The following is a 24718-nucleotide window of genomic DNA, read 5'->3' on the forward strand; positions in this document are numbered from 1 at the left end:
TTTTTTCTTGAAACTGACCTGTAGATATTATAAATGTATGTTTATTATTAAAAAAATCTGAGATTGATTTCCAAATTGTAGTTTTTTTCCTCACAGATGTTCTACTTGTGAATTTAGAAAACGTCCACATTTTTCTTGACATTTTGTGAGATTAATGTTTTTTTTCTTGCAATTTCTTTTACATTTTTACCTTAGAGAAATGTTCTTGTTTTTTTCTAAAAACATAATTCTAACATGAATCTTAAAATTGGACTTTTTCAACTTTTTAAGTTCAGAATCTTCCACGGTTTTTAGAGATTTTTTTTCTTCGCAAATTATCCACTTTGTGAGCTCACAAATTTCAAACTTTTTCTAGAAGATCTCTGAGGTTAAGTTAAGCTTTTTTGGCGGAAATTTACTCCTCCGTGTTTTTTTTTCTAGCTACAATCAACCTAATTTGCTGTCGTAGAAAAGCATTATGTCCGCACTTTTTTGTTTGCTATTTAATAGTATAAAAAAGAACACTGGTGGTACTTTTTAATCTAAAATTTGAATGTAGTGCTTTTTGAAGCCGCTGCAGCTCTGAGGCAGTAAACAAAGGAAGCAGAGCGGGATCCCTGGCGGAGCCGCCCACCGCCGCTTCCTGCTACCTCCAAACCGGCTGATGGCTGCACATCCCTCCCACGCTGCTCAGCGGCTGGCTGGCTGGCTTCCGCCCACTACCGGTGGAGCCGCCGCCCACCTCCAGCCGTTGCCATGGTTACACATCCCCATCATCATCATCATCATCTGTGACTTGTGCTGGAAGAGGGAGGAAGGAAGGAGGAGGAGGAGCGGCGCTTGGCGTGGGCGTTCATGAGCCGAGCTACTCTCCAGAGAAAATCTGTCTACGTATGTGTGTGTGTGTGCGTGTGGACGTGAGAAGGAGACCTGCGTCAGAGTGAGTCATGAGCCACTTTCACAATGTGTTGATCTGACGCTGATGCAAATCGGCCGCTCAGGGATTCATCTGCAGCCAAAGGAACCGACCTGCAGCTCATCCTCACCTGCAGGATGAGTCCAAAAGGCCAAACATGGCGGCTTTCTGGATGATAAATCACATCACTTCTTCAGATTTATTTGGTTTTTATGATCATTATTAACTTCAGTCCTCATGAAGCTATACATTCCCTTCATGAAGTTTTACCCCCTTTAAAAATCTCCCTCTATTTTTCTAATCCAAAATAATCCTCTAAATCAAGGATTATTTTTGGATTTTTCTAGACTGGGAGACTTTTATTCTGATTCATTTTTACATTACAAAGAGGGGTTTTGTTCCTATAGACAAAATGAGTCAATTTAAATGGTAAAACTAAACATTTTGAAAACAAATTATTCCATTTGTGTCTCCCGTATGATGTTTTAAGATTAAAATTGTGATCAGAATATTCTTTTCTGAATTTTTGAATGCCCAGTTTAGCTATTATTGCCTTGCTTTAAAAACTCTTTCTTATAGATGCTGTGATGAATATCTGTCAAATTTTGATCTTTTTTTTCCTCAGTTACAGACAAAAAGTTTCTTTTATGGTGAAAAGTTGATATAAGATAAACCTAAAGAAAAGAAAAGTCAAAATATAAGGAATGGAAAAAGCAGAGGGAAAACATTACAAAAAATTCTTTTTTAAATTTACCCAATAATGAACAATCTGATCAATTTATACTGTTTACATCAACACAGCCAAAAATTAAAATATAAAACACAAGAACCAGAAGAAAATCAGAACCATAAAACACACCAAACCATAGAGTTCAAAAAATAAAGTTTAATGTTTATGTGCTGTATAACAAATAAAATATATTAGTGTTTAAAAAACAGGTGCATAACTGGGTGAAAGCCTAATCTATCACTTTAAAAGAAACAGTGATCAGTGAGACGACATGCGAGCGTTCTGCCATCGCTAACCTGCAGAAATACAGACAGACGAAAACGTTTCCCCGAAGGTCCCCACCCTGGTGACAGACACACAGTTACTGCGCACATGACAAAAACAACGCATTAGGATGCAAATAGACTTATTACTTACATAAATATTGCATTGATCTCTGAGTGAGACTAAACTATGTTCAGGGGGTCAAACAGATGTATTTACACAGAGGGAACACTGAGCCGTCATGTTTCTACGTCTAAACATCAACAACACGTTGGAAATCTGCACACATGGCCAGAAAACACTGTTAGAGCTAAGGCTAAAAGCAGGTTCTTATATACCAGACACCATTTTTTCCTTAGTGACAATTAAGATTTCTTTTTTTTTTCTCTGTTGTAGCTCTACATACATGAACACTGTATCGACACCAAAAATCTACAGCAAAGTTACACTGGACACAGAAAACCCTGGCTGACAGATTAGGCTATTTGTTATATTTACAAGCTGCTGCTTCAACAACAGCAATAAATTTTTTTATTTCATTTTTTTGTTTCTTTTTTAAATCTTGCAGCCGCTGCAACAACCCCCCCCACCCCAACCTGCGAGCGTCGTTTCTTTTTCTGCACCCTCAAAAAACACGCAGTTGTTTATTCCTGAAAGTTTCTCCTCTGACAGCAGTGTTTTTGCTAAATTACAACGTGAAACGTTCGCTGCTGCTGATCCACAACAGCTCCTGTACATCCTCTTCATAAATTACCTGCCATAAATACACACGAGGCAGCAGCGGTCAGTCCCGCCTCGTTTGAAGGAAACGTTAAAAAATGACAACCTGCTGCAGGGCTGCACCTTAACTCGGCCTCCATACTTCATCCTCTGTCCCGCCACCCTCTACAGCAAACACCTGGATGGAAACTAAAGTCATTAAAATCCATTACAGATGTGTTCATGATTCAAACCGCAAAAAATAAATAAATATTACCCACTGTTGTTCTAGTTTCTAGTGCAAATATCTTAATACCAGGCATCATTTGTCAAAATAAATTCAAATTAATGAGGTTTAAAATCTCCCAGATTGTTAAATTAACCATTTTCTCCACTTTGTTCAACGAGATCATCAAAAAATATCAGTAAATTTGAAAATATGAATAGATAGTTACTGTGTGCAGTTTAGTAGTGAAAGTAGACTACTTTACGTGACTATTGTCTTAAAGAAGTATATAACAACTGGTATGTTTATCAAGAGTATTCACAGCTATAAAGTTACAGAAAAAAATCAATAATTTAATTTACTTGATTAGGACAGAGAACATTAATCAGCTTAGTTCTTATTGTAACTTTTATAGTTACCACAACAGCACTACAAAGTATCGAAATAAAACCTGAAGCCATCTTTAGCACTCTAGAAATAAGACAAAACTAACTTAGTTACAAGTAACTTTTCATCAAATTTTAGCAGATTGTTTCTTAGATAATTCCTTAATACTAATGAAAACATATTAGTTCCAATTGCAGATTATATCATTTTAAGCAAAAGATTTTTTCCAGTGGATCCAGTATTTTTTGTCAATATTAAGGAGTTATTCACTTCAAACAAGCTGCTGTAAGTTAGTTTTGTCTTATTTCAAGTGTACCAAGATATTTGCACTAGAAACTAAACCATAACTGCCTGGTAAAATGTTTCACTCCCAAGACTGATTTCGTGACCTTTGCCCTGAATGAGCACTACAACAATGTGGATTTAGCAAGCAGATCATGTTTGCGACACGATTGTTTAAAAACAGAAATTGCTAAATGCATCAACACCAACCGATGCTTCAGCCTCCACAGCAGAAGTGGAGTTAAGATTCAGGCCCTGGCACAGAAAGCAGAGGTACCGAGTTTAACTCACATCAACATCCAAAGAAAACACAAAGAGCACCGAGGGGCTTCCTGACGTGCTCTCCAGGTGCTTTGGCAAATACTTTTAAAAACAAAGAGACAAATTAAAATAAATGCTATTCATGAGGCAACGTTGGTTGTTAAGGCTCTACTGTGGCTGTGCTTGCTTAGTATCTATAGATGGGTGATAACTGCATACTGTCGAGTGAGTAGAATGAAGAGGGTGGGTAGATGGAGAGGCACTATGTGGAGTCTTCTGGCTCTGATTTGATGACTTTCTTCTCGGCATTGCCGGGCGCTCGCTGTGACGTCCCGTTTTCTGGAGACACATAAAACGCGACATCATCAGCGTTCGGGTTTTTCAGAAAACGTTCTGATGGGTTCCAGTCTGGTTTCTGCTCGGAAATTCACCAGATATCAGCCCACTCCTGCACATACTGCTCGACTGATTTATTGTTTAACAGTAGAAAACATAACTCACTAATGAGAATCAGAGGCTCAGAAAAATGCTTAGTTGCTTGTTGCTATGGTGATTTCCACCTTTCCATCAAATTCAGACAAGAAGTTCAGACTCAAAGAAAAGTTCACGATGTGAAAACTATCAATTTTATCCCAAAAAAATTAATATTGAGAATATATTTCAATTTGCATCAACATAGACAGTGGAAACCATTAATTAGCAGAGAAGCTAATATTAACATTCTTCCTTAATTCCCTGGGTTTCAGCCAATCAGCACCAAGGAAAATGAAAGCCACTCCTGGATTGGCTGCTTTTCTAACCATCAGATAACAACGCATCAGCTAGCATTGGTACTTAGCTTCACAAAATATTTCTTTTAAAATATTTTAGATATGCTCTATCAAGCAAATATCTGTAAATTGGTAAATTTTCCACAGTTAATTAGTTGCCAAGTACTACAGAAAAATCAACAAATTTTCTGCGATTAAATTGAAGATGTTTTTTTCTGCTGACAGGTGGATTTTACCCAGTAAATCTGGAGTTACAATTCACAGAATAATTAGCTAACAAGTGGAGGTCCACTGTACAAAAAGTGAATACTTTTAGACTAAAAATCTAGAGCGTGTTTCATCATGCTACTCCATCCATCCATCCATTTTCTTACACCCTTGTCCCTATTGGGGTCGGGAGGATAGCTGGTGCCCATCTCCAGCTAACGTTCCGGGCGAGAGGCGGGGTCACCCTGGACAGGTCGCCAGTCTGTCGCAGGGCAACACAGAGACACAACCATGCACACACACACTCACACCTAGGGACAATTTAGAGAGACCAATTAACCCGACAGTCATGTTTTTGGACTGTGGGAGGAAACCGGAGTACCCGGAGAAAACCCACGCATGCACAGGGAGAACATGCAAACTCCATGCAGAAAGACCGGGGCCGGGAATCAAACCAAGAACCTTCTTAAACTGCATAATCTCTGATAAAATCTATAAATATCTAAAACTTAAATTATAATTCAGGTGAACTCTGAAAGGTGTGACTGAAATATGGAGCTACGTCATGTGAAAGAAGCTATTAGGGTTTAGTTGTTTGACAATTTTGCAAACGTAGTTTATGTTCACAGTTGTTTTTCTAAGAAGTTGTATGATTTTATGTATATTTTTTAAAAGACAACAATAAGGTGGTTTAATTAAAGTGAATCTACTGTCACCAACCTGTTGCTGGTGTTTTGGCATCATCTGTGCTGCTGCTGTTGTGGTTGTTGTTGTTGTGGTTGTGGTTGTGATGGCGCTTCAGCTCATTGGCTAGCTGCTTGCCCAATGGGAGGTCTCCTTCCTGCATGCTCTGACTGACCACTCGCAGGTTGATTGGTCGATCATCTGGAGGAAAATGACCAGGAACGAGAACAGACTCAGTGTTTCTATCTATAGACAGAGTCACGAAAAGTTCAAGAGAAAGAAAAACAGGAAGAAAAGTAGAGCAGAATCAGAGAGAGAGAGAGAGAGACGCCCCCCTCCAGGCTTCTGGCTAGAGGTAAACAGGCGTGGGCGCCATAATTACAGGTGCATTGTGGGATTTGTGGGAACAGCGTTATAATGAGCTGTCGGGAGTGGGTGAGAGAGGAAAAAGGATGAAAATGAGACGAGGCCTGGAGGAGAAGAAAGATCCTGAATAATGATGCGCCTCCTCTCCTCTTGTCTCCCTCCTCCTCTCCTCTGTTTGCGAACTCCAGGCAGAAAAACGGCTGACAGCCGAGTGTGGAAAATCTGCACCTTTCAGGCGTTTACTTCCAGTCAGAAGCTTCACGTTGATGTGAATTAGATTTAAATTCAGCTCAAAAAACAACAAAGAGTGAAAACAATGCGCTCTATCTGGGCACAGGGGGCAGCAGAGAGCTAGAAGAAAGTGTCAGAAATGAGTGAAAAGTGCTGAAAAAGCCTACCCTGGCTGTCCCTGCTGAGGTCAGCGGCGCCGGCGGCTCCGTTGGTGTTCTGGGCGTCGTTGAGGTACTTGAGCGCAGCGGGCGGGATCCTCCAGTCCAGAGCCTGCAGCCGCTCCTGGACCGCGGCGTCCTGCAGGATCTCCATCTGCCTTGCCAGCAGGCGCTCCAGCTGCATCTGACGCACAGAAACCAGGCATCAGCTGGGAGCCCGGCGCTCTGATGGGCTTTTATATGCTAATTTATACTAATTATGGTCCAAAACTGACCAATCAGGACAAAACAATAAAGAGACAGGCAAAAGAATGAATCTGTCACTGTCTCTTTAAATCCCAGCAGGACGTCTTTTTCATCCAAAACAACCATGAAATCTCTTCTTATGAAAACATTTATTTAAAAGAAATAATTTTATTTTGTTTGCATCTTTAATGCAGGGTGGTGGCAGCGTCATGCTGTGCGACACTTTCTGCAGCAGAGACGTATTGAAAACACAAACTTTAATGTGTTTTATCAGGATTTTTTGAGCAACAAAGTTTAGCAGAACTGCAGAGGAAACTTATTTACTTTTTAGGAAAGTCTAAAAAGTGCGTAAACTGACTCAGGCTTTATTTGAAGAAAATATCTCCTTTCTTTCCATTTTCCAATCTTTAGTCAGAGCCCATTTATATTTGCTGTAATACAGACTGCTGCAGGAGATCTTTCCTGCTCACAGCCATCACCATCTACAATAATTCAGTGAAGAATTTTGAATTTCTCTTTGGCATCAATAAAGTACTTTTGAATTTAAATTTCAAAATGATTAACTTCTTGTTGTTGCTCTGTCAGGTTAAAGCAGGTAAAATTAACTCAAGCTTTAGGTTAAAATGTGATAAAATGTTAATAATCTAATGGTTTTGTAGCTGTAAAAACAGAAGGAACTACTTCCAGCAGTGAAATCTTAAACTGTCTCTCTAGTTTCTCTACTGGGCGCGTTCCTGGACATCGTCCAAGTTGGTCCTACCTGCAGGTTGCGTCCGACCGTTTCCTCTCCTTTGGACTTGGCACAAGCCAGCTGCTCCCTCAGCATCTCCTGCCTCATGTGGATGGCCTGCAGCGCCTCCTGGATGTCGAAGAAGTTCTCCTGCAGCACAGTTACGTCCCTTCAGTCAATACATTTAATCTCCTTTTCCTCTCTGTTTTTTGTTTTTATTTCAAGTCTTTATCTGCAGAAATAAGGGCCTGTCTGTTTAAGTATAAGGTTTTAAGCGGCTTTAAGCGGGATTCCCCAGTTTTGTGTGAGCAGGTGTCGGCTCATCTGCGCCTCTGGATCCCTGCGGAGCCGCCACATGTTTTCCATCAGCGGCTCGCTCTCTGAGAGGAGCCATTCAGAACCGGCTGCGGGCCGAACGGCGCCGGGAGAGCAGCGCTCAGACCCGGCTTTGTACTCGGCTCCAGATCGATGTTCTCAGAGGAGCGCCAGCTGCCAGACCCGAGTCCTCCGAAACCTCACTAATGTGGAGCTTCAGCTCCGTTACTTTGATGTTTCACTTCATGATTCCAGAGAAACCGGTTCAGAGTTTCAAACAGAAACATTTGCAGCACTAAGTGAGAAAAATGTAATTGTGTCGACCTAAAATCGTTCTAAAATCTTTTTTTTTCACATTGTTGCTCATATTTCTAATTAAATGTGACCACAATCAGACTACTGTGTGAACGGTTACGACCAGAAAGTGCAGAAGAAGAACATCAACATCACACAGCAGCGCTTTGTTTCCAGAAGGAGCAAAAGGTTACACACAAGTAAGAATAAAACAACATCAACATATTTTAACTCAAGTAAAAGTAAAAAAGTATTTGGTGAAAGGGCAACTCAAGCACAGAATAATAATTTAATATTTAAAAATTACATCATCAGATGGACTAAAGTACAAAGTTATGTGGAAAAATTGGTATTTTGTAGACTACAATTAAAATAATTAATAGAAATAAAAAAAACAGGCAAAATAAACATTTTCCAAATCAGCTTCTTTCATTCTAAAACTTATGAAAATGTAACAAAAACTGCTGGTGTGTATGTGTATCTGGTGAATTTTAAGTTAAAAGATGTTTTCCATTCAGTCTGTAGAAAATCCAGAAATTTTACTCAACTACAAAAGTTACTCAATTACTCAGAAAACAATTGGATGTGGGTCATATTTGCCTGCTGTTTGAATGTAACCAAGGAGACAAGTTAGAATCTGAGGACAGCTTCAGAAGACGGAGGCTATGATCCACATTAATTACTTTGAGTTGGATGCTGAACTCACCTCGGTTTTGATCCTTTTAGGTGACGGTTCGTCTCTGTCTCCACACCGAGATCTGCAGAAGAACATAACGAAAAACAAAAAACATGACTGTTACCGTTCTGGACCTACAGTTCTGGTTCTGTTTATTTCTTAGAGGAAGGATGGGAAGCCTGTGTTTGACCCATTTTTCTTTCGGACATAAGTTTGTGATGCATTTGTATCCTTAAGAAAAATATATAAAACTTCAGATATCTCACAAATGAGATGATAGTATACATGGAAAAAGAGTTAAAAATGTTTGACTTTTGATCATTTTCAAAAGTTGAAATTTTGACTGTACGAGCTCAGAAAAGTTCCAAGTTTTTTCTAGAAAATTTCTCAGGTTCTTGTGTACAAATTTTCAACTTTTGGATGTCAGAAATTTCCATACATTTTTCTAGAAATTTTCAGAAATTAAACAAAAAATGTCTCAATTCTTTACCCACAAATGTCTTACTTTTTTAGCATAGAAATTTCCAAGTTTGTCCCAAAAATTTGTGAGATTCTTTTTTTTCTAGCAAATTTTTCCACTTTTGAAGCTCAGAAATTTTCACAATTTTTCTCGAAAATGTGTTTAATCTTGCAAATTTTCTGAAATTAACCTAAACATTTCCAAGTTTATTCTAGAAAATATGAGCAATTAATCTCAGAATTTCAGAGTTTTTCTGGCAAATGTTCCTCTTTTGGAGCTCAGACTTTTCAGAATTAAAAAAAATTCTGAGATTAATCTAGAAATTTTAGAGTTATTTTCTCACAAATTTTGAACTTCTGGAGAGATTAATTTTTTAATATTTGAGTTTTTTGGTGGAAGTGTACTCCTCCTAACACAGCTGTGCTACATTGACCTGTTTTCAGCTGTGGTTTTCAAATCTTACTTGCTGGTGCGGTAGGTGTATTTGTAGGTGACCTCTCTGGAGATCTGCCGGGCCAATCCGAACAGCTCGTCGCGGCGCGTCAGCAGCGCCGTGTCCCTCATGCAGAGCTGAGCCGCCGCCTCGTTCACCGTCAGCTGCACAGGAAACAAACCAGTCAGGTTACACAGAGGAAGCGCCCCCTGCTGGTCCGCAGGTCGCCGGTTCGGTGAAGCACCTCGTGCAGCGTCAGGTGTTTGCCGTCCCTCCGCTTGGAGTCGAAGCGCCCGTAGATGGCGCTGTACTTCCGGATCTCTTCCTCCCTCCGCGGGTCGTCGTCGCTCATCTCAAAGATGTGTCCGATCATCTTGGCCAGCTTCTTGTTGTTCTTCAGCTGTTCTTTGACGTCCGCCGGGTCCGTCTTAGAAAGTCCGGGTGCCATCCTGTCCACGCACTCCAGGACCGACTGCACCGCCGCCGCGTCCAGGGCTTCCATGGCGTCTCTGGGGGACGACGGCGAGCCCAGATCCGACGGAGACAGGCTGTGCTCGCTGTCGTTGCTGTGGCCCGACCAGAACCGCGCCTCGCTGCTCCCCTGCAGGGGCGACCCGGTGGAAACCTTCTCCCTCGCCACGTCCAGCTTCCCCGGGTCGGAGCAGGCGGCGATGGCTTTGGGAATCTTCACGCTGGCGGTGTTGGAGCGGTCCTGGGCGCTGAGCAGCGTGGGGGAACCCTCGGGCAGCTTGTAGACGGGGATGCTGCAGACGGGCAGCGAGGTGAGCGGCTGGTTGAAGATGGCCGGGTTGGTGACCCAGTCCCGCAGCGCCTTCTGCAGGCGCCGCACATGCAGCGGCTTGCTGGCCATCCCTACCAGAGCCATGATCTCTAGGAACTCCTCCTCACCGGCCTCACACAGCTGCTGCACATCATCGCCGCCCTGCTGGATGAAAGCCTCGTAGTAATAGAGGAGGTTAGCGCGCTGCAGGATCCTGTAGAGCTGCAGCTCACCCAGGGTCCTCGGCAACACGGCCGCCATGCCTGAAACACAGAGGGACGCAGAGTCAGCTGACGTAAACACCTGAGATAAACTGAAAAAAAAAAAAACCTTTGAAAAAATTAGAAACATTTACCACAACTTCATTCGGCTAGCTGGCTAACTGCTTTTAGCAGCAAAAGCTAAGAGCAGTGTATTACTTTGTTACCGATGTTCAAAACAAAACTTGTTGATGTCACAACCAAGCAAATTTTCTATCTGCGCTCCAACATTAGAGGACAAACTTTGCAGACCTCCATAAAAGACAGAAATAAACCTCTAAAGGTGGAAATTGAAATAAACCTCAACTACATTTGGGTAGCAGGCCAAGTGCTTTTAGCAGTATAAGACAACAGCGACGTGTTCTTGCATGTTTTGTTCAAACACTGAAGCAACATGCTCACTAAATGAGAAGGCACAGAACTATGACTTTGAAAGACTCAACAAGATTAAAATCTTCAAAAGTTTAATTTATTTTACTGAATGTTGAGGTTGGGATTGGTTGTAAACCTCCGACCTCTTTACTTCTGTCTATTTTTTGTTTTTATGACTCTAGACAACAGACATATAAAAGCCAAAGTCCTGCTCAAAGGCTTTCCCAGCCATCTGTCAGTACGGTCCTATTTGGACATTAAAGTGAAGAAAATGTGTGAAAATATATTTTCCTGATGTCATGTAACCATTATTTACAGGATGTTTGTACAAACAAGCAATTTAGGAAACTGAAGGGAAAACTGGTGCTTTTGTCGCCTTATTAAATCTTATAGCTTATCATTTATGATGCTACCTGTACATTCCTCTGTGACGCTGAGCTGCAGCACAACAGAGAGGAAGGGGGTGGGGCTTCAGATCAGAATATTCACCTTTTTTCTCAAAAACATAAAGACATTTCCAAAAGGATAGATGCCAAAAAAGTCATTTACGGATTGGAAGGACTGAATACACCTGCTGAGCATCAAGTGTTGAGGAAAAATCTGATAAAATTTGCTATTGTTGCAGGACTAGCTAGCATTTATTTATGATAGTGTTATTTTTTTAGCGCTAACCTTTGTGCTAAACTGAGGAAACACACATTTAGTGTTCCTAAATCAGAAATATCCACCATTTTCCTCCCTGACAGTGTCTCTACAACTAACAGGTTGGCATTTATACTCAGAAATGTCGCCATTACTCTAAACTTTTCACAGAAATCGTGAAGTCACGATGGGCTCCTGCCACTTTAAGCCGATGCAGGAAGAACAGGCTTGGCTTTGAGTCTTCCTGGGTGCATGTGAGGCCCTGCGGAGGCTGGGCTGACTGAGGAGTGGCAGCCAGCCGGCCCGGCTTGCAGGGAGGACCACATGCCTCTCTCCACCCCTGCAGGATGTGTAGGTGGTGGGCCTGCCTCGCCCAGAATAGGCCCGGGGAGCCAGGCAGGCGTCGACTCACAAAATGACACAGACAGAAGCTGCCTGAGACAAAACCAAACATAAATAAATATCTGTTGGATTGTTTCCTTAAAAACGTCTTGTTTTTATCACACAAATCCCTCTAATTAGCCTGATTTACAGTGGACATCATGTAAACCTATTGCAACATGAAGGTTTAATCAGACGTAAACACTAATCTCTACATTTATTAGTTGGCAGTGACTCAGCAGTGAGTTTCCCAGTAAGTCTCTGCAGCTCGGACCTGTATGGACATCGACCAGCAGCACAAAGGCGTGAGGAAGAAACGTGAAGTCAGAGCGAGTTCCTTATCTGCAGCACAAACTGAAAAGCTTCTGGAAAACCTAAAGCAAACACGTGTGCAAGCTGATGTAACGGAGGATCTGAGTCGCTTTTGTTCAAATGGACTCAAAAGGTTCCCGGAGTCGAAGATCTGCTGCAACCTCACCCTGAAATAAATAGTAGCTGGTGGCCAGATGGGGCGAACAGACGGTCCTGGTTTCACACCAAAACCAAACGGCTCAGCCGGATATCAGGACTTTCACTGCGCTGTCCTCATTCTGTCATTATAAAGAAAGTACACCCCCCTCAGCTCCAGAGCCAAACAATCCGCTCCTGAACGGCTTCTAAGATTTAAATTTAACCTCAGATATATACGTTACACATATTTATCCCTTAAATAGAGCACTGATTTATATATTTACAATATAATTTAAAAATAAGATTAAGCTAAACAATAAAATGTTTAGGAATAATTTAAACCCTAGATTTGTAATAACAGCATTATATTTATTAATTATTAAAAACATAGCATAAGGCCAAATAAAAGTTTGTGAAAATGTTTATGCAAAATGAAAAACTAGATTTGTAACATTAGTATAGATGGTGTTTATTTTCCTCTCTCAATATTTATTTCATCAGAGCCACCATTTAAAATATACACATGGTTAATTCAAATTAAAGAATTTATGATAAACTAAAACTCTAGATTTGTAATAACAGCATAATATTTGTTTATAATATGTATTTGATCAGAATAATTTTTAAAAGGGCAAATTATAAACATTTGTCTAAGTACACCAAATACCCTACAAAAGCAATATTTGTAATAATATTATTTAAGTCATTTTTAAATAAAAATTATGGCCAATGTATGAAAGTTGAAAACCCTAGATTTGTAAAATAAATTTAGAAACTATTTTTCCTTTATTAATGCTTTGAGTTTGTCAAACATTGTATTTACTTAAATTTTATTCAATAATAATATCTAGTTTGCTCTTAAATGTCCATAAAAATTTAAATATAATGCATAAATGGACTTTAAGAGCTGACCGTGGCCCCCCTGTAGCCCCCTCTTTGCGCCGCCCCTGGTTGACCTCCAGGTCTGATTTGCCTTCTTACTGATGCTGCAAACAGTTTGCAGCAGCAGCATCAGATCTGCAGGCTGGTCACACATGTCCAACCGTCTAACATCATCGTCTCCTTCAGTGACACGTTTGCCTCTGGCCTGAAACATCCAGACTTTCCAAAACGATCTTTTACAATCAGAAGCACTGATTTTTAACCAATCAGTGATTTTCAACTTTTTCCTTCCTGACAGCCGCATTACTCACCGGTTATTCCGTCAGTAGCAAAAAACTTCCACGATCATTTCATTGTGCGTTTAGCTGAAAAACATTTGTTATGAACCATGAAATGAAAAACAGCAGGTTTGAGTTTCCCCCCCCTCCCCATCAGATCAAACATTAAACGAAGCTTTGAGTCTGGAAAACAAAACGAGGACATGCAGGACGTGAGCAGATTTGATAAAGAAGAGGTGGAAAATAAAAGGAACGTGAAATGTCACTTAAAGAACATTAGCATTGATGATAAAAACACGTGGGCTAGTGGAGCTTCTTAAGGCGCTCTCGTCCTCCTCCGCCGGTTTAGGAGTCACTCACTGCAGATAAACATTTTTTGGACTCTAAAAGCTTAAGGCGATTTATTTCACAGATGTTAACCGCATCACGATTGTTTTGCATGTTCTGGGTTATGTTAGTGATTACTCGTGAATTTTGCCCAAAAATGCTGCATTTCCTCTGCCTCTTGTGTCTAATATGAGATGTTTTCAGTGAGCCGGTGTGAAACGTGTCATCTGAATATGTAAAGTTTCATTGAGGAAACATCCAGGCTCAGGAAGAATCCAGGCTTTGTTTGTTTCATGTTGTGTTGATTCTGACTGTTTTCCTTCTATTTCCGACCAAAACTCTGGAGCTAAATTTATCAGCAGAGTGAAGGCTGACCTCTGGGTGAGCAGCAGGTGAGCCGACCGTCTTCCTCTGAAATAACAGGAGCTCTGGCAGACAGAGCGGTGAAGTCAGGTGAGCTCTGACACACACAGGTGGGGCTCCCTCCTGGAGAGAGGATTCCTCTGACTTCGCTCTCATTCCGGAAATAAACTCTGATATTTCTCAACCAGAAGGCGTTCTTGGAATCTCACCATGACACTTTCATAGCACCTTTTCACAAATGGACCATGGTGAATGTGTGCTGCTGGTGCTGTGGGATTTAAACTGTGTTTTCCATGGGGTGTACCACAAAGCTCCATTCTCACCCTCGTTTTTTCTCTACTTGATGTTTTTTTTCCAGAAACATTAATTTCCTATTATTTTTATGCAGATGACGGCCCGGTTTACCCTCTGCAGGTGGGTGTTTAGGGTTGCCCTTCTGGCATCAGGAAATGGATTTTACTAAATTAACTCAGGAATGGAGTCACTGGATGACAAAAGGAGGAAACTGTGTTGAACTTTCAACTCTGAATTTGAACAATAAACCAAAAGCAAAAGTCAAATTCGGTGACGATTGTCGGAAATAAACTTGATTCTTTCTCCGTTTCTATAAAACAATTCCTTTTGGAACGGGCGCCTGATGTTGAAGTTTGATTTTTAACACTTAAACGAGTAAATTTCTCTCCACTGGCTGCAAGCTCTTTCTGAACTTCCCCGGGATACCACAAGGCACCGAACTTGGTCCCCTTCTTTTTATTGCTGTAACTGGGCGCCATTTTCCCGGAAACATAACATTTCATTTGTATGCAGATAACTGACAGGTTTATCTTACACTTTTCAAAATATAAGTCTTTTTATAGTGAGTTAATGCATTAATCTTCTGCGTAGTTTATTTAACTTTTGCATTTATGCACAAAGTTGTTAGTTTTGTTATTGGCTAACCTTTAAAGTGCTTTCTAAATAAAACCAGTCTGAAGTTTTGAGCTTGTGCCTCTATGAGGGTGTGACGTGATCCTTAAATACTCACTGTTTGTGTCTGTAGCAGCTAAAAATAAACCAACAACACAGAAAACATCAAATATGTCAATAAACTGAGACATTTAGAGTCCAGTTATGTAGAGATAAAACATCGAGGAGGCAGAAAGTGAATGATTTATGTTGGTGCTCAAAGCTTTAACCAATGTTTATCTGATTCAAACTGACTTATACTCTGATCTGCAAACATGTTTACATTTAACTTCATTTCCTTTACATGGCTGCAGTTCTCCGGAGCATTTTCATCTTTGCAGCAGAACTTGATCATATGTTCATCATCATGTGCAGCAGAATGAGGAGGAAGCGTCATGGTGGATGAAGTCTTCCTACCTGGTGAGTGTTTGGCCCCTTTGGCGCACCCTGGTCCGGATCCTATTTCTTTCCTGTATTCCTCTTCTTCCTCCTCTTCAGTTTTCACCAAACACAACAACACCCCGTCGCTTCGCGCGCAGCAAAAAGAGACGAGGAATCCCACAGAATGTGATCCCGCAGGAGCAGCGGAGCGCGCAGACCGGGGGAACCTTCAACTTCCAGGACGCAGCAGAACCAGCACCGAGGCAGCGGCTGTGCGTGTTTCTGCGTGTCCTCTCCTCTCTGCGTGAAAACTTTTTCCTTCCTCTGGAGCCGAGAGAGAAGAGAAAAGAGCGCAGAATGTCAGCGCGGAGCTGCGGAGCTTTGTGCGTCTCTTCCCTCAGAGTGTGTGTTGCGTGTGTGCGTGGGGAGTGTGTGATGAGTGTGTGAGAGTCCTCTCCCAGCGTCTCTCCACTCCCCTGCACTCTTCTCAAAGGTCAAACCACACACAGAGGCGCGCGCAGACACTTCCGCCTAAGCCTACAAAATAAGAGCGCCACAGTCTGGAAATGTATAATCCAGATTATTAGGGCAGAATGCATCAGATTGCTTTACTGATGATGCATTTTTAAATAATAAACAATCCATCCAGACCTACTGCTATTTAGTATTAACATTACAAGCCAATAAAATTTTTATTTCTCAGTGTTTTATGAATGCAAACACTAAATACTCACAGAGCAACATTAGTCAGTCAGTCAGGAAACTGCTAGAAAAGCAAATAAAAATCATTTTGCTGCAGTTTCAATCGTTTTAATGTTCAGCAGCCATGTTGGATTTAGAAACTGATAAGAAACTTGAAAATTTCATAAAATTCAGAAGGTGTCCTATATAAAATTAACTTTGATCAAATTGGATCAAGATCATGCACCTACTCATGTTTACCAGTTCAACAGAAAATTAATTAATATGTGAACACAAAATAAAAACCAAACAGCTAACATTTTTGTGGAGTTCAGTTCAATTACATATTATTTATACTAAAGGAATATCAGATGTTGTCATAACTCATATCACCCAAATATTTACAAATATAATATATCATAGATTTTGATGCTGTGGGCAGGATAGATCTCCAGTAGCAGTGAGTCATCCAACAAAAACAAAAAGGCCTCTGACAGAAGACAAAAAAATGGCAGAAAAATATTTGAATTTGGTTTGTAAGACAAAAACAAAAACGTGTTGTTGCCATGGTTACACGTCACAACTGTCCGAAAAAAAAAGTAGGAAAGGAAATCTTTACAGCTGTGCAGCTTTCAAAACCAGAGGGAATAGTTGTCCAAACATCCAACAGCTCAACCAAAAAATAAAAGTCTAAAAAGAACAAATAAGATCGATAACAGAGCTGCTTATACCAGAAAAGGCGGCTCTAGAGAACATTTATCTTTGTAGAGCCCAAACAAAATAATTCTTTTTTTTTTTATTAAAAAAAAAAAATCGTTTTTTTTTTTTTCTTGCTTTGCTTCTCAACAAAAAGGAGAAAAACAGGAAAAACTGTTAACTGGAACACATTAAGAATAACTCTTTCTTGGAAGACATGTTTTGATGAATGGTTTTAGCCATCTCTGGATGTTTGTGGCCCCAGTTTTTGATCATCTGAAGCTAAAAGCAACAAAAGAAAAAAAGCTGCTGGATAGTAACTGTAAAAATAAATAGTAAAACCTAGAAATGGGTTAGGGTTAGGGTTATCTGAAAATCTCCCATCATAACAACGAGTAGTGGATGTATCCAAATTTTGTTCCACTTTCCAGTATTGAATAGAACTTTTTCTTTTTTTAGCACAAAACGTCATCATTTTATTCCCGACTGCTCCGTGCTTTTATTTTGTTAAACCTTCCTGTAAACCATCCTAACCGCGTGCAGCTTCACGCAGCAGCTGAACAAAGTGGGATATTCCGCGCGGTCGCCACAGAGCCTGCTTCTCCTCTCTCTCGGTCTCTCTCTCTCTCTCGCCCACGCTGCTCCCTGCGTGACGCAAATCCGCGCGTGGGTGGACACACGGGGCGTGGGAGGCTTTCTGCACGGAATACCAAACACAGGCAGGTTCGACACCCACAGAGACACGCAGAGACGCTCCCTGACGAAGAGCAGAGAGGAGACAGTTTCATCAGCAGTAAATATTGTCTGAGCTGATCATCAGAGAAATATTCAATATTCTCAATCTGGGGCCTCTGTTGATATTTACATTGTTATTTTACAGCATTAATTATATTTAAATCGGACATGTTTTTGTGTTAAATATTTAATGACATCTCTTGTTGTTTCTTCTGCACACTCTGCAGCTATAATTTGTATTTAATAATTACAGAGGTTTTTATGTGATGGATCAACATAAAGCCGTTTAATATTGAATGGAAGGAATAAAAATCTGAAAAGTGTGGCGTGCATTTGTATTCATCCCCATGAGTCAATACTAGCGTTAGACATCTGGAAACTCAATTTGTCCCATCCATCCATCCATCCATTTTCTTACACCCTTGTCCCTCAGTGGGGTCGGGAGGGTTGCTGGTGCCTCTCCAGCTAACGTTCCGGGCGAGAGGTGGGGTCACCCTGGACAGGTCGCCAGTCTGTCGCAGGGCAAAACAGAGACACACAGGACAAATCTTCCCACAGATACTCTGTCAGATTTAGGTCTGGACTTTGACTAGGCCATTCTAACATGAGTGTGATATGTTTGATATGTTTGGCTGACCTGCTGGAAGGTGAACCTCCACCCTGTCTTCCTATGAACTCTGACCTACTTCACTTTCCTCTGAGGAAGAGTTCATTATATTAGCATGGCAGCAATTTTGGATGCTGAGCTCAGGGTTGCTCAGCTTGTTGGTTGCTGGATTTTGAATGTGAAAATATATTTTTATCATAAATTCAAAGCTCCTGGTCAGGACTCCTGACTTTAAACTCTTGGGTTTCAGACATTTGCAGATGTTTTATTGTTTCTACATCTGGAAAAATCACAAAAATCAGTTCATAGCTTTTTATTTTATCCTGGAAACCCACTGGAAACACAAAGCCTTTGCTCTAATTTACATTTCTGACCTTGGGATTTTATTTCCATCTATCAATTTGATTAATTTCTCGTTTTGTCCCTCAGCGTTTTCTAAAGTAACAGCCTCAAACTTTGACTGAATCGGCTCCGCATCGTTTCAGTTCTTCATTTCTGTCAGATTCGTTTCTCTCACTCTCTGACGGCAACAACATTATGAGACTTAGCTGATGAAATCACATGTATGACCTCTTATAAAAAAAGTTCAAATGATCTATTGAGCCCATTTTAATGTAAAATATCTTTCTGTGTTGAGTTGCAGCTGAATTGTCTCGATTGAGGCTGAGGTTTGGGATTTTCATCCGTTCTCTGGGCTTTGATTGGTCCAAATGAAGAGTCTCTGGACCAATGCAGCTCAGACGTGGGCGGACATAAGATATGAACTTCTGTACTAATAAAAAGTTTTAGATTTAATAAGAAATGGGAAAGGAAATGAAACCTCTCCCCAGTGAAACATGCTGCTTTGTGCCACAGTGTAAGCACACACTATATGGAGTACTTTTAGTGCCTTTAATGTTGCAACACTTGAAAAATAAACACTGTAAATTGATCCAGAGAAATTTTTATTAAACACCTGTTTAGTAAAAAATATATATGTGTACATATATTTGTTATTGATTTATACATTTTAAATGATAAATCAGCAGTAATGTTTAGGCAGCTGGAGTGGCAGAGAAACACAAACACTCAGTTATGAAACAAGTTGTGAAAAAATAAATAAAAGTTACTTTTTATTTGGAGTTTTTCTTTTTGCTTTTTACCTTAGAATAATTTTTTTTTATCGTTTTTATAATTTATTGTATTTGTGGGTATTTTTGCAATTTAATGTAAACATCCATAGAAAAGAAATAAATTTTGTGTTTATTTTTTTAGAGTGTATGAATACGGTTTAATAATTTAATTATTGGTTAGAGTGTTAATGAAGAACAATGGTATTTTAAAAAATGCTCCAATTTAGATCCCCAATGATTTACAGCAATGAAAAATGGATTTATGGAAAGTCAATTGGTCATGTAATTGTATAGTTCTGTAAAAGTGCAGGAAAAATTTGTAAATTATAATAATTGTATTTGAAGACTGGTCAGCAGGTGTGCGGTTGTAGACGTTAGTCCCATGTTATCACAACTTCCATCCAAAAGAGGGAGCTCACATGTGTGTCAGTTACTAAAGTCCTCCACACCGAAGCAATGCAACAATGGACACAAGAGTCTGACGACGCTGCAGTCTGTGAAACTAAATTCTGGTTCTGATGGATTCGGGGAGCTAATCATCATGTGTATGGAAAGCCGTATGATTAAATAATTACACCCTCCGCAACAACTATGAAATTTGTTGAATATGCTATAAATTATTAAGCACCACCTGGTGTTCAGAGAATGTCACTGCATGACAATGTTGAGCTTTTCCTTTTTGGCACACGGTGGAGCGGTACAGAGGAATATTAGTACCTTGTTAAAAAATGAAAAAAAATAAATAAATAAATAAATAAAATAACTAAATAGTACATTTCCAAAATAAAATCGGACGTGTTTATTTTTGTAATATTAAGACTTTATTGTAAAATGAGGAATTTATTTTTATATTATGACTATATTCTCTCATTGTTTCAACATTATTATGACTTTATTTTCCTATTATTGGACGTTTGTTGTCATACAGGCTTATTCATCATCATATTATGACTATTATGATAATTTTTTGACTACTGTGGCCTTAATACTCTGTTGAGGAGCTGAATATGTGTTCCTAGAATTTTACATTTATTTCATTATATTTTTGCAAATAAAAAAGCAGAAGAATTTAAATAATATGTCATTATTTTCTTGTTTTGCCCATGATTTAATGCTACATAGGTTGGGTTTGTTTGGGGTTCTTCTGCATATTCATGCTAAGATGAAGTAATTTATTTTCCCATGACTGTCTGTCAGTATTTTGCGTCAAGCATCAAGACAGCAGCCCAGAGGAGAGATTCGTTTACCTGAGGAGTTTTGAGGGACATTCCAGAGTAAGAAGAGACGATCAGAGAGTCATCTAGAGAAGATTTACTGACATTTGGAGTGAGGCTGCTTTCTGGCAGCAACAAGCAGAACTTTTTAAACGTGTGAGGTGGAAAGTTTCCTTCTGTTTGTGATGCTCCTGGAAACACTCCAGCTGCTTTCAGTCCACCGTAAGGTCAGAAGAATGACCTTTTGAATGATTATATTTTGGTAAAATGCCAACTGAAGGAGCCCCATTGGGTCACGCATTAGCCCCACACATGTGCGTCAGTGAAACACGCCCGTATGCAAATGCTCCACTCAGATTTCACAATTTCAAGTGACAGGACATGCAAATAGTTTCCAACACAGGGAAGTGGGTAGCAGGAAGCTCAGAGCGCTGCGTGAGCGTCGCAGCTCCGCTGATCTGATCGAGAGTTTCCCCAGAGTGACTGAGCCGCTCTTTGCTAATCAAAAACAATCCAGGCCAGCATGAGGCGGCGGAGAGGCAAACATGGTTGTTACGCACAAAACCCACGACCAAAAATCAGAATTATCTCACTGTAAACACGTCCAGGTGATGCAAACATCCAGCTGCAGGCAGAAACTATGATGATTATTATTATTACTCACTGCTTTGTGTTGTTTCTGCAGCACTTTTATTGTTGGAGCAGGGAGTGTTCACACTTTTCTCCTGTCTTCTCACGAACAGGTTAACGGGTGGATTGCTGTGTTTTTGTTGGGGTTTTTTTCATGCTCAGTTGAAAGTGAAAAAAATGCTGATGGAAAAGTCACAACTTCCTGTCTGTGATGTAGATAGAAAAGGTGGAAAAACTTTTTAAAAAGAACATTTTTACAGCAGAAAACGAAAAGCGTTTGGATTTTTGCAACAATTGAATGAAATTAATAATTTCATTTCAAAAATAATATAGTTGCAAGTTGATATTTACTTTCACTGGATAACAAGAAAGGCAATTTTCATGCCTGACTAACAAATCAGACTGAAMGTTTCCTGTGTAATGATTCCTGGGGCTGCTATATTATTCATTGAATCACAATTAGAATAAAAAACTCATTCAAATCAGAAATTTTCAAAATTTTCCTTGGTCTAAAGTGTTGGCAGTAATTCAAGAATGATGCAAAGTCGCCTCTCAGCCCAGCTGGTTGATTGGATTGAATTTTCATTTTTAATTATTTCCAACAAGTTAATTCCAGACGCAACACAAACTATTTGTGTTTTAATGAACACATCTAACATTCATTTTAGTTTCAATTAATTTAAGCTTGGGTAAATACGTCAGGTGTTTTCTTAAAAGCTGACCCAAATCTTATAAACGTAATATTTGGATTTTTAAATAAATTGACCTAAAAAAACATCTACATACTTAGTATTTTTCTTTTAAAAAGGTAAATCATGCAAAAATACTTAAATTTTGGATCTAATATGATTTGCAGATCCTTTTCCAAACAATCGAACAAAAACAACGTACAAAGACAACGTTGTGGTCGAGTTTCAGCTTCCTGTCTGTCTTGAGATGCTTCAATATTTCCACATAATATTCTGATGTAATCCAGACCATTTCCTGTTAATCTGAGAGAATAGTTTGAATCTGGGTAATCTGTAGAAATGATAATCTGGTAGTTGTCAGTAGTTGTTCAGAAACGGCTCCAACACTCAACAAACACGTGTAATTTACAGTTTTTCTTACTGCTGAATAATAAAACCTCTTTATCCAAATATGAGGCTAAATTAACTTAAATCCTGTGGTTTGTAGAAAACAAAGACTTGTGATAATGGATGTTACATAATCCTTCCACCTGGGAAAATCCCAGCATTAATCTGGGATGGACTGAAGGGAAACGGTTCCTCACAGCGTTTACTGACAGCGGCAGTCCTCGCAGGTTTGGGGCTCCGGGCGAACAACATTCAACCAACCATGACGTCATTTACATTTCCAACTGCCGGTGCAAAAATCCTAAAAGTATATTTCAACTTCTCATTTGAAAAACATGGAAATGTGAAGCAGCAGGTTAACAATTGGTTTAACTGAGAATAAAAATGGTTGCTTATAAACAGTAAGACTGCTAGGATATATAAGATATATACGATATTGGTAAATCGACCCAACTTTTCAGTTTTGTTGCTAAGCAGCAGCTTTATGCAACAGAGTGATTAGCAGGCCAACTTAACTTTGCTAACTCATGTGAAGTGATTGAGGAGCTGCTATGCTGATAGCAAAAAGCTAAAAACAAAAACATATATTCCCAATTTATGAAATATTGAGATTGAGAAACCAAGCAACAGCAATTCCAGTTTTTCATTCCCACTTTGTAGTTTAGTTTTTGAAGAATTAAAATCTTAAAAACTACAAACTTTTGTGCTGAAACCAAATCTGTAGAAACCTCTATTACAGATGCATCAAGTTGACAGTTATTATTTCTGCTAATGCCTGAAGCATCACTTTAAGGTTAAAAAGTGGGTCAAAGGTCACGGCTAACACAGAGCTCATGAATACCAGAGATTAGACGCTAATCGAGTCGATACGTCTGGAGCTGAAGCTCAAACTCCGTCTGAGCAAAGAAAACTTGTTGCTCTAGAAAACGTTCAGCTAGACTACAGAGCAGCGACTCCAACCCATCCACCATCACTTCCACGCTGCCTCGTTCCCYAGCAGCCAGTTATTTTGGGGAATTAGGCCAGCCGCCACCGGCGCGAACCCCTAGGGGAACAACCTCCCACCCTCAAAGCCCCCTTCCTCCCTACCCACCCACCTCCAGCGCCATTACCCCCTGAACGCAGCAGAAAACACCACAAAGACCCGCAATTTACACACACACTCCTCAGCTCCTTTTATGTGCTTTCAAAAAGCCCAGGAGAGGAGAAAACCAGTATTTGGGAAGTGTGTGTGCTTTGGTTTGAGGTGTGTATGTGTGTTTCTCTGTGCGTACGTTTCACATCCTCTAATTAATTTCAGAAGGAAAGTAAAACAAATATCAAAGCAAAAGCGTAGAATCCTGAAAATATTCTGTGGCACATTTTAACTGCCTGAATCAAACCAGTTTAGTTTCAGGAAGAAGATAAAAGTCACAACATTAACAGAGCCGCCTGAAATTCACACGATGAAATCTGGTTTTAGACAACTTCATGAAAATTACTGTTAGAAATCATAAAAAACTTGGCATCCACGTGAAGAACACCACAAATTTCACAAAGTGTTTTGGTCTAGTTTCTAGTGCAAATACTTCCTTTTAAGCAATATAGGAGCTTGTTTTAAGTCAATAATTCCTTAATATTGATGTTAAAATGTACTAGTTCCACTGGCTGATTATTTCACTAACAAGACATTTTCCCATGTTATTAGTGAAATAATCTGTCAGTGAAACTCCTACTTTTCCATCAAAATTGAGGAATTATTAACTCATATCTTGTTAATATTCTGGTAAATGTGTGTAAAGTGTGTTTGTGGTCTCTGCAGGGTGATTTTTATGTTTGTTTTGGTTAGAAATTATTATTTTTCTTTTATTTCCAGGAACTAAAACTGAGTTGATGAGACTGAAAGTTCAGACTGAAGCAAATAAAGGAAGTTAAACCTGGTGAAGCGTTTTCCAGGTAGGCAGGTAGGATTCCAGTCCGCCCACCTTCAGCCTCGAAATCCACGTCTGGATATTCGGTGTGTGCACACACATGTGTGTGTGTGCGTGTGTGTGTGTGTGTGTGTGTGTGTGTGTGTGTGTGTGTGTGTTATGCAGATATGACCTTCTAACGGCGTTCAAGGATCAAACTCCAAAGAGAGCAGGAACAGGAAATCTTTACCCTCTCTCCTCCGTTCACCTACACAAACTGAGCTCAATATTCGACAACAAGACGCAAATAAAGCAGATAAAAACGCCGACAGGAAGCGGGATGTCCGCCCACACTGGGAGGTAGCTGACACCCAGCCTGCCTGTTCCCACAAGTCCCAGTTTCCCCTCACCGTACCAGCCAGCCTCTCTTCAGTGACATGAAGATCAGGAGCCTCAGCTTAAGAAAATTGCATTTATCAGGCTGAAAGTTTGTTTATTTTGCCCTTGAATGTTCACTTCATTCCTTAAAACTCAGCCTGACATTTTGGCGAGAGCGTTGGTCTCTTTCTGACTCAGCGTTGGATCGATATTGCTGTGATTTCTGCCCTCATGCAGCCAGGCTCCATCTGACCATAATTAGGAGGAAACGGCTCARATCAGAATCCCATAATCCTTCAGTCTGACTGTATTATTGATCTGCAG

At 39.9% G+C, this 24718-nt stretch overlaps 1 protein-coding gene across 1 annotated transcript; it reads right to left on the reverse strand.

Moving 5' to 3' along the window:
- Positions 1 to 1761: 1761 nt before the first annotated feature.
- Positions 1762 to 15868, reverse strand: nab1b (NGFI-A binding protein 1b (EGR1 binding protein 1)). The gene is made up of 8 exons (XM_008397177.2): positions 15413 to 15868; positions 9559 to 10358; positions 9345 to 9478; positions 8452 to 8503; positions 7167 to 7286; positions 6170 to 6344; positions 5442 to 5606; positions 1762 to 4083 (listed from the first exon to the last, which is right to left on the reverse strand). Exons 2-8 carry the CDS (start codon positions 10354 to 10356, stop codon positions 4007 to 4009), a joined length of 1521 nt encoding a protein of 506 aa, XP_008395399.1. The 5' UTR covers positions 10357 to 10358; positions 15413 to 15868; the 3' UTR covers positions 1762 to 4006.
- Between the last annotated feature and the right edge of the window lie 8850 nt (positions 15869 to 24718).

Source organism: Poecilia reticulata, linkage group LG2 (assembly GCF_000633615.1).
Source record: "Poecilia reticulata strain Guanapo linkage group LG2, Guppy_female_1.0+MT, whole genome shotgun sequence".
Lineage (NCBI taxonomy): Eukaryota > Metazoa > Chordata > Actinopteri > Cyprinodontiformes > Poeciliidae > Poecilia > Poecilia reticulata.